This window comes from Dipodomys spectabilis, unplaced genomic scaffold (assembly GCF_019054845.1).
Source record: "Dipodomys spectabilis isolate Male_0828 unplaced genomic scaffold, ASM1905484v1 ptg000163l, whole genome shotgun sequence".
Lineage (NCBI taxonomy): Eukaryota > Metazoa > Chordata > Mammalia > Rodentia > Heteromyidae > Dipodomys > Dipodomys spectabilis.
Window position 1 is genome coordinate 6,288,150 of NW_024870840.1, and position 14,513 is coordinate 6,302,662.

The following is a 14,513-nucleotide window of genomic DNA, read 5'->3' on the forward strand; positions in this document are numbered from 1 at the left end:
TAAACCCAAACTCCTCCACAAACCTTCCTTGCATTTCAATGCTATGAAAAAGAAATCATAACAATTTAACACTATCTAAATTTGTCTTGCTAATTTTGTTTTTAAGACAGAATTTTACTATGTGCTCTAAGCTAGCCTCAAACTTGTGATTCTCCTGCCTCAGATTCCCCAGTACTGGGATCATAAATGTGTACCATAATGCCCAGCTTAATTTTGGTATTTTGCTGTTGCATGTACATGCTATTGGCTCTAGGAAAATTCTTTTACCTGATTTTCTACATCTGTGTCAAATCATTAATTACTATTGATTTCTTCACTTGTCTTGCAGCCTGTTATATATTCAGACCTTTGGTTTAGTCTCCCTCCTACTAATCACTTCTATCTTTACTAAATTCATTTAATCCTACTTCTTAAGAACTCACACCTGTTTATTCAAATAGAAAAAGAAAACATCTTAACTAATCTTTGTAAGATCAGTCAACTCAAGATTCTTTAAAAAAATTTCCTTAAAACTGAAAATTTTTTCATAAATACTTCATTTTACCTCTATACTTAGACTTTTCACTTTTTCTACCATATAAAATGCCACTGGTCTTTGTTATGCATCTAAAATACTTCACAATTTAGATAGAATTTTTAACCTAAATTCCAAATACATCCAGCACTACAGGGAGACATCACATTAAGCATGTCCTAGCTTTGCCTACTCCCACTGTAGTACCTTTTCTCAAATGTGCCCCTGAGTGGAATGACCTTTCTCAGAATTCTGCATATTCAAAATCTACATATCCTTCAGGACTAGGTCAAGTCCTTTCTCCTCCAAAAAGACTTTCCCACCAGAACCTATGCATAAAATACATACATTATATATGTAAATAAACATTCTAATGTTTGATTTTCAATAGATGTTACAATTCTGCACCTTAAATAAACAAATAACTGAAGGTCATTGCATTGGAAAAATTGCCACATTTCGTGCTTTTAAAAAGAGGTGGGAACCAAGTGCCCATGGCTTGTAATCTGTGGTTTAGAGTTAAGGACTGAAGTTCAACATCAGCTTAGGCAAAATAAAAGATAAAACTCTGTTATCTCAACCAGAAAAAAAAAGCCAGAAGTGTGTGGGGGGAGTGGGGAGGGAAAGTGGGAGAAAAATGAAGGACAGGATAACAAGTTTGACAAGAAATGTACTCACTACCTTACTTATGTAACTATAACCCCTCTGCATATCACCTTAACAATAAAATCTATTTTCTTTTTCTTTTTTTGTCGGTCATGGGACTTGAACTCTGGGTCTGGGCGCTATACCTCAGCTCTTCAGCTCAAGGTGAGCACTCTACCATTTGAGCCACAGTGCCACTCTGGTTTTCTGAGTGGTTTATTGGAAATGAGAGTCTTACAGAGCTTCCTGCCCGGGCTGGCTTTGAACCTAGATCCTCAGATCTCAGCCTCCTGAGCAGCTAGGATTATAGGCATGAGGCACTGGTACCCAGCAAAATTTAATTAAAAAAAAATTTTTTTAAATCTAAGACATAGGAAAGAAACAGAAAGCATGGTATTTAGGAGAACGGAAAAGAAAGAAGAGGAAAGACTGGCTGAATTTTCCATGAGGAAGCACAAATATTTCATTTCTCTTGCAGAACTGGTAATGTTATGCAAAAAGTGTTTATCTTTTTCCATGCCCTTCATTTTAATAAGCATGTTACTTTATTGCTGACAAAATAATACCCCAAAACAAAATATCTACACATCATTGGATAATAAAGGTTAAGTTTGAGGTATATGTCCTAAATTTAATCAGTTAACAATCTAGGAATCTCATGAAGGTGACCAATAACAAAACCTAAAATCAGTACTGCCTAACTAATTACAGTAAAATTATTTGCATTTTCACTAGTGCTTGTATTTAAAAATTCCTTAGATTTTGTAACATGACCCATCATTAGTTATCTTCAAGTGAAAACATCAAGATCCTTAAGCCAAACTAGCTGACATATGTAACTATTATTTCACTATTACAAGTAGAACTTACTTTAAAATGCCTACATTAATGTATATCATTATTCTGTTATATATAAAACAATTTTTTGAAAAGCATGTTAATCTAACATTTTATAGAAAACAAGCACAATGATCTAAAAATATGAACAGTTTCTTGTCCATTTGGGCTCAAATGAATCAAGTAATGAATGTCTATAAACAACTAGCTGAATTTTATGGCATAATATAGTTTAAATACCTTAAGATCTTGCCTTGTGGCTAGAAGTTCAGATTCCTTTCCATAGAAATCAGATTGAAGCTGTTTTAGATTTTCCTGACATTTTTCATATGTGGTTTTTAACACTGCTACTTTTTCTTTTTCTGCTGCAAGTTCCTGGGCTGCCTCTGCTGACTGCTGCTGGAGTTTATTTTCAAGCTCTGTCTGAAACATACAGTAAGTATTTAAAACAGAATGTTTATAAAAATCATTACAAATATAAAATGAAACTCGTACAATTAATCATTTTTCAAAACAAGTTCATCTGTACTTATGTTCTAAAATTCTGCTTCATAATGAGTACTTCATATCATAAAGTTAAAGAATGACAAAATTTAAGTCACAATTTTAAAACTATGTAATGCATCCAGTGGCTCATGCCTGTAGTCCTTGCTACCCAAAGTTCAAAGTACCAAAAGGAAAAAAAAAAAGTCTAAAAAAAAATAAATATAATGGTTTATTAACTGCTTTACCAATAAACTTAAAGGTTAAAAAAAAAATAGATGCAAGGGGTTTATGCCTGAAATCTTAGCTACTCAGGAGTCTGAGATCTGATGATCACAGTTTGAAGCCAGATTGGGCAGGAAAGTCTGAGGCTCTTCTATCCATAATAAACCACCCAAAGGCTAAAAGAGGGGTTGTGGCTCAACTGGTAGAGCACTGGTAGTTTGTGCAAAAAGCCTCAAGGACAGCATCCAGGACCTGAGTTCAAGTTCTAGGACTAGCATCAAAAAAAAAAATTAAATATACTATATGAAGCCTTGTTTTTTATTGCTTTCCTTAGTAAAGATGATTTGTTTAGAATTTAAATTTTTCTAATATACTAAAATAATAAATTGCCTAATGTTATTTGTGTATTAGATAAATGATTGACAATACAATTTTAAATTATAAGATGACTATAGTGAGTGGAAATCCAGACAGATATTTAATCACATAATAAAACACAGGAATACATTTAACATAGAAAAATTTAGAAAATTGAGAATATGTATACTTTGCTAGGATAAAATCATGTGTTTGAATCATATTATTAGCTTAATTGACTAGTTTTCCTTCCTATCATAAGTAAACAAATTTCTTATCAATACCTTCAATGAAACAGCTATTTTAACTTCTCCTTGGAGTGCTTCAATTTGCTTTTTCTTCTTTTCAGTTGATTGTTTTAGCTCTTTTATGTTTTCCAGAAGTTGTTGCTCTTCTTTTTCCTTTCGTTTTAAAGTATTTTGGGCCTGAATGACTTCTTCCTTAATTGAACTGAGTTCCAAGGTCACCTGATGGGTAATCTGGAAAAAAAAAAAAAAAAAAAAAGAATGGTGATTGGGAGTCAATAATCCATTCATTGAGTTCCTACAACATGTCACACACTAGCCTTGGTAGAAATTACTGACCCCTTGGCAACAAAGAATCAGCAGGAAGCAAGAGAAAAAAAAAATGCTGCTTTCATGCTGCTTTAAGAACTGACACTATTATTACTTGCAAGAGTAATATCTGTTATGATTTACTTAGTATTATTTTCCTTTTTAAAATTATAATTACATATGCAGATAGAGTTGCAAATGAAGTAGATTAATATGCACTTGTATCATATAGAGTAAGAATGTCAACATCAAGTTTAGATGGTTGGAATATCTATTCACTTCCAAAAGTATTCTCAAATGCTACTGAGCCTATTTTTCATAATCAGAATGAAAAGTTCTATATAAACTTTGATAAAACTAACATCCTTGGGGCAAGGATTTTATCATCTGTTTCATAATACTAAATTATATCACATAATAATTACCTCATTTGAACATGTATGCATATTTTATTCCTATTTTGTTTTAGCCATCCACTAAGATATTCCTGTTCAAATTTAGAACATCTACAAGTCACAATTAGGTTCTTCTGTGGCCACAGAGAAGCACTATTTTAATTTTTTCCAGCCAAGTTATATTTCCCTACTTTATGCATATTTCATTATGAACATATAGAATTGCATTTGAGAATTTGATCATATTCAAAATGATTTTCAAAAAAGTTTTCATGATATATCTCCAATGTATAGACAATTTTATCTAAAACAGGAGTCAGATAATATAGCAATAACAATTATAATATTATAAAAACTGGTGATAAAATAATGACTAACATAAAAGCATCTACTTTGTTATAATCAGCCTTCTGAGCACTTTAAGTATATTAATCCATTTATTTCTAGGTTAGTCCCCTTTAATTGCTGAGGAAAGTGGAGGACAGAATGATTAGGGAAACTGTCAAACACGTCAAAAGGTATGGTGAATAAACTGCATAAGAAGAACATTTATTATCTAGACAATTTTTTTTGCCAGTCCTCGGGCTTGAACTCAGGACCTTGGGCACTGTCGTTGACCCTCTTTTGCTCAAGGCTAGTGCTCTACCACTAGAGATCCAGCACCACTTCCAGCTTTTTCTGCTTATGTGGTACTCAGGAATCGAACTCAGGGCTTCATGAATACTAGGCAAGCACTCTACGACTAAGCCTCATTCCCAGCCCTATTTTGACAGTTTTGATTCAGAACCTGAACATTATGAAAAGATAGTTTTGTCCTTTACATGGTTGATATCTATATCACAAATGTCTTCTTTCAATCAACTATCAGAATACAATGACATCAAACAATTGTCAAGACTTCATTTTGTTGCTTTATCAAATCACATTTTTTAGAAAGTTGCATGCCTAGAAGTCTAGCTGTTAAAGGGAATGTCTTCAAAGAGTAAAAACTATGTGCAACACCTACTTATTTACTCATTTGCTGTGTATTTTAACTGGATATCTACCAAAATATTGACAATAGAAATACCTCATAATCTTTTTTGTGGTGCTGAGGATTGAATTCAGGAGTCTGTACCTACTAGGAAAGCATTCTACCACTGAATTACATCCTCAGCACAGAAATATTTCTTGATAATTATGTATACATAATTAAATATATCATCATTATAAATACCTCTGAAATAAATAGTTCTTAAAAGGATATGTCTACAAAATTTAATATTATCTGCCATAATAATGTTCCTAACCTAAATTACTTATTAGTTTATTAGTACATAGTCAGCTGGTCCAATTTTCTGCTTTTTATAAAATTTATCCCTTTATTTGGGTCTTTTATTTAAAATTAAATTGTTTTAGAAATAAGTAGGACACAAATATGTGTATGTATATAAATTTAATATACATTAATGAAATATACATGCATACAAACATATATATATATTATTTGTATGTATAGTCCATTGCATTTAAGAGAAATGAACATTCTTTTGACCTAAGAATTAGGGTAAAACTATTTTGCAAATATAAAGGCTATACTTCACATATTTATGCCTTAAAAAGGCACATCTTACCTCCCTCTCTTTCTCAAGTAATTGTTTCAGTTCATTCTGTTCCTTTACTGTGCTTTCTGTCTGTACTTGAAGTTGATGCTTTAGTTCTTTGCAAGCTTTTTCCTAAAAAGGAAGAAATAATGTAACATTATTTTTAATGTAGCATTAAAAAGTTTGGTTTTATAAACGTAGAAATTAAACATAGGAAATAAACTAAAATTTATGAGCTAAAATAGGATAAGATCATTTGTTTCAATGATACCAACAGGCAACTTTTACAGGAGTAAGGGAGAAGCAAAATGCTAGGGATTTCAATAATCAACACCTGTAATTCTAGCGCCTCAAAGGCTGAGATCTGAGGATTTGCAGTTAGAAGCCAACTCCAGGCAGACAAACCTGAGAGACTAAAATCTACAATTAACCAGCAAAAGGCCAGAACTGGAGGTGTGGCTTAGTAATAGAACAACAGCTGTAAGAGAAAAAGCCCAGCAAATATGCAAGGACCTGAGTTCAAGTATCATCACAATAAAAGGGAGGGAGACAAGGAGGGAGGGAGGAAGGGAGGAAAGAAGGGCAGGAGGCAGGCAGGCAGGCAAGAGGGAGGGAGGGAGGGAGGAAGGGAGGGAAGTTGATAATCCTTTAGAGATTACAATTTAGAAACCACATTCATGTCACAAAAATCAATTATAATTGATTTGTCATTTCATTTACAAAGTAAAATAATTAGATTTAATAGCAGCAGGAAAACTTTTAAAAGAAAATGTTAAGATAATAAAAAATAATCACATAACTCAAGAGAGATGGATATAGTAAAAGTCAACTCCAAACAGGAAGAAACAAAAAGGTAGCATGGCAATATCTTGTTTTTTTTTATGCTCCAAAACACTTCCACTCTTACACTTTTACAGAAGAGTTTTGCTTCTGCTGTTATTTTATATTATCATATTTCTAAGGACTCATTTTCTAAGCAGTTCATGAAACTAATTTTTGTCTGTAATTTATAGATATTTTATGGTATTACTAAACAAATATTACCAAGTGTTTTAGAACATTCAATAATCAGAAAACTTATGGTACTATAATTAAAATTGATTAGATTCTTTGTATTTTCTTTTTTTTCCAGGTAAGTCATTAATAATGACTTTCACTGATAGCTCTACTCTCTATGGAAAAACTGAAAGAATAAACATGTTGCAGACTATCTAAAATCTATCATAAAAACAACAACAGAAAAAAATGTTCAGTAAGCTGAAACTATTACTGGTCTTGAGAAAATGGTGTTGCACACATGCCATTATGTTGGGCGAACTTTTTCTGGGTAAGAAATCAGACTTCCTTTCATTTACAAGAACTATTTTAAAATAATTAAATGTAGGAAGCAAAGCCAACAGTGAATTAAGCTGAACAATTCAATACATTTACTAATTAATTAATTTTGGTGGTATAAGGGTTTTGCTAGGAAAGTGTGTTACCCAGTTGAGCTATATACCTCCAGCCCAATACATCTTAAATAAGCATAAAGTAAACATAAAGAACTAACCAAATCTAATATAGTGGCTTTTCCTTTCTGATTCTCCTTTTCAAATTCACTTTGGGTATTTTTCAATGACTCTGAAGCTTTTGACAATTTTTCTTTTGCTGTAGACAACTCTCTCATTAACTTTTCTTTCTCCATATTTACTTGTTTCAATTCTGTTACTGCTGTTTGAATTCTGCTACTCAATTCCTTGTGCTGCATCGTTGCATCTTTACTTAATTTTTCAATTTCTTGCTTCAGGACAATCTTCTCTTCTTCTTGCTTAGTAAGCATCTGTTTAATATTTTCAAGGGCTTCAGATTTTTTCTGTAGATTTAATTTTGTACTGGATACTCTGGGTATTTAAGGAACAAATAATGCACAGTTTATCATTCAAAGTTAATAATTATTGAGTTTTGAAATTTTCTTATGTAGTTCCAAAGCAAAACTACTTTAATTTCATAAATTTACACAATTGAAAGATGCCTGATTTTGATCACTAAACATATTACATGATTTTCTTCTAGGCAACAAGTTAATAATTTAAGCCTCTTGACTTAATCTAATCTGTCCATAATAAATAAACAAAAAAAAAACTAAATATAGTAAACCACAGCAGGTATTCAACAGCCAAAAAGGTTTTCCATGCATTCTAAAGAATTTGCTCAATGTGTTAAGTTTCCAAGTACATTATGAACTTTGCTTCTTCCCTCAAAAACACAAAGTAAGGGGCTGGGAAGGTGGGTCAGTGGTAGAGTGCTTGCCTTGCATGCACGAAGCCCTGGGTTCGATTCCTCAGCACCACATAAGCAAAAAGAAAAAAGCCAGAAGTGGCGCTGTGGCTCAAGTGGTAGAGCGCTAGCCTGGAGCTGAAGAGCTGAGGGACAGCGCCCAGGCCCAGAGTTCAGGCCCCATGACCGGACCCAAAAAAAAAAAACAAAAAACAAAAAACAAAGTAAGTTATATTTGATAGGTCTTAAACCTCAACAAATTAAGATAATAAAGAAAATATTAGATATAAAAGCTATAACTGAATTATAAATGAAAGAACCAGACACCACCAGTGGCTCACACCTGTAATCCTAGCCAACTCAGGAGGCTGATATTTAAGGATCACAATATAAAATCAGCTCAGGCATGAAAGTCCATGAGATTCTTATCTCCAATAAACTACTCAAAAGAAGACAGAAGTGATGCTGTGGATCCAGTGCTAGAGTGCTAGCCTTGAGCAAAAAAATCTCAGAGACAACACCTAGATACAAAAACATAAAATAAATGAAAGACAAATGATTTTGCTCAACTCTAAAACCAAGTAGCTTATACAAGTGATTTGTTATAATTTTTCCTTTAAAATTAATCAACACTATAGTAAATAAACTACATGAAAGGAAAGATTCTCTTCAAATTGAATTCTAATTTCAATGCAATTCCAATTTTTAAAAAAACATTTTGTTCTATAGAGGGAGGGGTTAATTGAAATCTGTTACAGAAAAACAATGACTTTTAAATATTTTTTAAAATTTTAAATATTAAAGTTGGAAGATTGACAGAATTTGATAGAAGAATTTCAGAAAGCTCAAATAATCAACACAGGATGTAGCAGTATCAGGACAGATCAATGAAACAACATAAAGGCTATACACAACACCACATATATTATGGGAAAAAAGTTTTCTTCCAAATAGTACCAGAACAATTTAATGTTGTTAGAGGCAAAAGTGAGCCTTCAACCTTCCCTCATAATCTTTTTTTATTTTTGCTTATTTTAGATTTATTTTTTATCATCCAACCATTAAAAGGAGTCTATGTGTTCTTTCTTTTTTAAAAAATTTTATTGTCAAGGTGGTATACCAGAGGGGTTACAGTTACATAAGTAAGTGATTCCATTTCTTGTTTAACTTGTTACCCCTTCCCTCATTTTTCTCTCCCTTCCCCCCACCCACATTTTACAGATCATTTCCAACATACTGTCTTGTAAATAGCATTGTTGCATAGGTTCCTCCTTTGTCCTTTGTCTCACCATTTTGTTGTTCCCCTTTCCTTCCCTAGTTCAAATAAATGTATTATATATACAATACCCAGGGATCCAAAATCAAACAAGGTGACAATAGGAGATATACCATAGGGGGAAAAAGAAATCGCATAGTACATTGAAAACAACAACAAAGAAAACCCTCTTGTGTCCATGTCTTGGAGTTCACTTCACTTAGCATCATCTTATATGGTCATATGTACATAGCTATTGAGTTATTCTGCTCATCTGCTAAGATTATCCTAATGTATACTAATTATTACAAATAAGGGAGACCATTGGACCTATGTTTCTTTGGGTCTGGCTTACTTCACTTAGTATGATTTTTTTCCAAGTCCTTCCATTTCCTTACAAATGGGGCAGTGCCATTCTTTCTGATGGAAGCAGAAAATTCGTGTGTGTGTGTGTGTGTGTGTGTGTGTGTGTGTGTGTGTGTGTGACAAATGGGGCAGTGCCATTCTTTCTGATGGAAGCAGAAAATTCGTGTGTGTGTGTGTGTGTGTGTGTGTGTATTTTCTTGATCCATTCATCTCCTGAAGGGCATCTGGGTTGGTTCTATATCTTAGCTATGGTGAATAATGCTGCAATAAACGTATTGTGCTGGTAGCTTTAGTGTGGCCTTGTTTGTGATCACTTGGGTAAAAGCCCAGAAGTGGGATTGCTGGATCATAGGGAAGCTCTATGTGTAGTCTTTTGAGGAACCTTCATACTTCTTTCCAGAGTGGTTGAACAAATTTACACTCCCACCAAAAGTATAGTAGCATTCCCTTTTGGCCACATCCTCTCCAGCATCTGTTGTTTATTAGATTTCTTGATTATAGCCATTCTAACTGGGGTGAGGTAGAATCTCAATGTTGTTTTGATTTTCATTTCTTTTATGACCAGAGATGTTGAGCATTTCTTTATGTGTCTATTGACCATTATGCACACCAAAAGAATATAGAGTATGAATCTACTTACATGAGTTCAAAACAAAACTAATCAATAGAAAGTTTACAAGGCAAATGGACTGACTAGAAAGGCAAATGAGGAAACTATAGGAATGATAAAAACATTCCATACTAAAGACAGGTGTGGGGAAGTCCTGTGGTTCTAGAGAGTATGCTTACTGAAACTCTAATTATACATGCAAAATCTGTACCGTTAACTGGGTGATAATTTACCTTGGTAATAACAAATAAGAACATATACTGAAGCCTGGGAAAGCACCATACGAGCCCTGAGAGCCAATAACTGCCAACCCAGACTGATATACCCGGCAAAGCTAGCATTCACATTCGATGGAGAACTGAAAACTTTTAATAGCAAAGAAAAACTAAATGAATACATAAACATTAAGCCAGCATTACAAAGAATTCTAAGAGGGGGGACACAACCTGAAGAAAGCAACCAGGAACTGGGACCTGCCCCAGACAGGCATTACTCAAAGTCTAACTGAGCAAGCACAGGAGGAAAGGAAAGAAGGAAACGGAAAACGGAATAGCAGGGACAACAATGCATCTCTCTATACTTTCTCTTAATATAAATGGGCTGAATTCGCCAATTAAAAGAAAACGAACTGAGGACTGGATCAGAAAACAAGACCCATCCATCTGTTGCCTTCAGGAGACCCACCTCTCAGCCAAACATACAAACAAACTCAGAGTGAAGGGGTGGAAAAGGATCTACCAATCAAATGCCCCCAGTAAGAAAGCAGGTGTAGCTATCCTGATACCTGACAAAATAAACTTTTTATTAAAGTCAGTACAGAAAGACAAGGACGGACACTACATATTAATACAGGGAACAATCCAAGAGGAGGATATTACCATCATCAACTTATATGCCCCAAATATTGGTGCACCCAGATATGTTAAACAAACGCTCTCAAACTTACAGAATAAAATAGATCCCAATACAATAATCTAGGAGACTTTAACACGCCACTCTCACCAAAGGACAGGTCTACAAACCAGAGGATTGGCAAAGAAGCTACCGAATTAAGTGAGGCCATACTTCAAGCGGAATTAACTGACATCTACCGAGTATTTCACCCTAAAACAACACAGCACACATTCTTCTCAGCAGCTCATGGAACTTTCTCCAAAATAGACCATATCATAGTTCATGCAAGGAACTTAAGCAAATACAAAGGGATCGACATAATCCCCTGTATCCTATCTGACCACAGTGGAATCAAGCTAGCTCTCAATAACAAAGCATACCACAGAAATTTCTCTAATACATGGAAATTGAACAGCACACTCCTTAGCAATGCCTGGGTAACGGAAGAGATCAGAGAAGAAATAAAGCATTTCCTACAACTCAATGAAAATGAAAACACCTCACAAAGAAACTTGTGGGACACAGCAAAAGCAGTCCTGAGGGGCAAATTTATTGCCCTCAGTGCCCACATCAAGAGAAGGGAGACAGACTAAGTAAATCATCTCATGTTGCAATTAAAACAGCTAGAAAAACAAGAAAAAATGGAACCTAAAGTTACTAGAAGAAGTCAGATAACCAAATTAAGAGCAGAGATTAACCAATTAGAAAATCAGAAAATCATAACCAAAATAAACCAAACAAAAAGGTGGTTCTTTGAAAAAATAAACAAAATTGATGGCCCGTTGGCAATATTAATTAAAAAAAGAAGAGAGGAAACCCATATTAACAGGATTAAGGATGCCATGGGAAACATCACAACACGTACCCAAGATATCCAAACAATTCTAACAGACTACTTTCAAAAGTTATACTCTCTAAAGGAAGAAAATCTGGCAGAAATGGATGCATTTTTAGAGAAATACAAGTTGCCCAAACTGAGGAAAGAAGAAGTAAACCAATTAAATAAGCCAATATCCTATAACGAGATACAGGAAGCTATCAAAAGTCTTCCAACAAAAAAAAGCCCAGGACCAGATGGATTCACAGCAGAATTCTATAAGACCTTTAAACAAGAACTAATACTCCTCAAGCTCTTCAGAGAAACAGAGAAGGAGGGAGCTATCCCAAACTCATTCTACGAAGCCAATACCACACTCATCCCCAAACCAGGCAAAGACCCAACCAAAAAGGAGAATTACAGGCCAATTTCCTTGATGAACACAGATGCAAAGATCCTTAACAAGATTCTAGCTAACAGAATCCAGAAACACATAAAAAAAATTATACACTATGACCAGGTAGGCTTCATCCCAGAGACGTAGAGATGGTTTAACATACGTAAGTCAATAAATGTAATCCAACACATCAACAGAGCCAAGGTCAAGAATCACATGATTATCGCCACAGATGCAGAAAAGGCCTTTGATAAAATTCAACATTCATTCATGCTAAAAGCTCTGGAGAAAATAGGAATAGAAGGAACATTTCTAAAAACAATAAAAGCCATTTATGACAGACCAATAGCCAATATTATACTTAATGGGGAAAAGCTACAACCAATTCTCCTAAAATCAGGAACAAGGCAAGGATGCCCACTGTCTCCACTCCTCTTCAATATAGTCCTGGAACCCTTAGCCAGGGCAATAAGGCAAGAAAAAGACATTAAAGGGATCCGCATAGGGAAAGAAGAAGTTTAACTATCCCTTTTTGCAGACGACATGATTCTATACCTTCACGATCCCAAAAACTCCATCCCCAAACTCTTAGAAATCATAAATCACTTCGGCAAAATAGCAGGATACAAAATAAACCCACAAAAATCAGTTGCCTTCCTGTACACTGACAATGTACAAGAAGAGAGGGAAATAAAGGGAGCAACCCCATTCACAATAACCTCCCAAAAAATAAAATATTTAGGAATTAACCTAACCAAAGATGTAAAAGAACTATTTAATGAGAACTATAAAAAGTTAAAGAAAGAAATTGCAGAAGACACTAGGAAATGGAAAGACCTCCCATGCTCTTGGATAAGCCGACTTAATATAGTAAAGATGGTAATACTTCCAAAACTAATATACAAATTCAATGCAATTCCTATTAAAATCCCAATGACGTACATCACTGAAATACAGAAAACAGTCCAAAAATTCATATGGAACAACAAAAGACCTAGAATAGCCAAAACAATTCTAGGGGATAAAGACAATATGGGAGGGCTATCCATGCCGAACTTCAAACTCTACTACAGAGCTATAATAACAAAGACAGCATGGTACTGGCACAAAAACAGACCCGAAGACCAATGGAACAGAATAGAAGATCCAGAAATAAATCCACAGGCTTACAGCCAGCTGATATTCGACAAAGGAGCCAAAGACATACAATGGAAGAAACACAGCCTCTTCAACCACTGGTGCTGGGAAAACTGGGCGGCCACATGCAGAAAACTAAAAGTGGACCCCAGCCTATCACCATGCACCAACATCAACTCAAAATGGATTAAAGACCTTAACATTAAACCTGAATCTCTGAAACTACTGCAGGACAGAGTAGGAGAAACACTTGAACTAATAGGCACAGGAAGGAACTTCCTGAACAGAGTCCCAGGGTCACAACAAGTTGGAGAGAGACTCTGGGACTACCTTAAAATAAAAAGCTTCTGCACAGCTAAATCTATCGCAACCAAGCTAGAAAGACAACCAACTAATTGGGAAAAAATATTTACCAGCAATATATCAGACAAGGAGTTAACATCCTGTATATACAGGGAACTCAAGAAACTAATCCCTCCCAAACCTAACAAACCAATTACTAAATGGGCAAGGGAACTAAAGAGGGATTTCTCAAATGAAGAAATAAAAATGGCAAAGAAACACATGAGGAAATGTTCATCATCTCTGGTGGTGAAGGAAATGCAAATAAAGACAACCCTGAGATACCACCTTACCCCAGTCAGAATGTCCCACATCTACAAATCAGCCAACGACAAATGCTGGAGGGGATGTGGAGAAAGAGGAACCCTATTACACTGCTGGTGGGAATGTACACTTATACAACCACTTTGGAAAGCAGTCTGGAGGGTCCTTAGAAAGCTAAAGATTGACCTCCCTTACAACCCAGTCATACCACTTCTAGGCATCTACCATGAACAACAGGAACCAATATACAAGGACACGTGCACCTCCATGTTTATTGCAGCACTGTTCACAATAGCTAGGATATGGAAACAACCCAGATGCCCCACCACAGATGAATGGATCCAAAAACTGTGGTATCTATACATAATGGAATATTATGCAACCATTAGAAATGACAAAATAATGGCATTTGCAGGGAAATGGATGGAGCTAGAAGGAATCATGTTGAGCGAGGTAAGCCAAGAGCGAAGAGACAAACGGTACATGGTCTCCCTGATAAGTGGAGGCTAAATCCAAAATGTTAGGTGATACGACAAAACTAACAGGACTTAAGAAACAAAGAACTCCCACTCATCTGGTCGA

General features: G+C 34.9%; 1 protein-coding gene across 2 annotated transcripts in view; it reads right to left on the bottom strand.

Annotated features, from left to right (window-relative positions):
- The window catches only part of Eea1 (early endosome antigen 1), a 99,205-nt gene that overhangs the window by 8,595 nt on the left and 76,097 nt on the right, over nucleotides 1–14,513 (bottom strand). For both annotated transcript variants that reach the window (XM_042693057.1, XM_042693056.1), the window contains 4 exons: nucleotides 7,143–7,473; nucleotides 5,624–5,725; nucleotides 3,346–3,540; nucleotides 2,237–2,419 (listed from right to left, as the gene is read on the bottom strand). In XM_042693057.1, coding sequence (XP_042548991.1) covers nucleotides 2,237–2,419; nucleotides 3,346–3,540; nucleotides 5,624–5,725; nucleotides 7,143–7,473 — 811 coding nt within the window. The remainder of the gene's footprint in view (nucleotides 1–2,236; nucleotides 2,420–3,345; nucleotides 3,541–5,623; nucleotides 5,726–7,142; nucleotides 7,474–14,513) is intronic.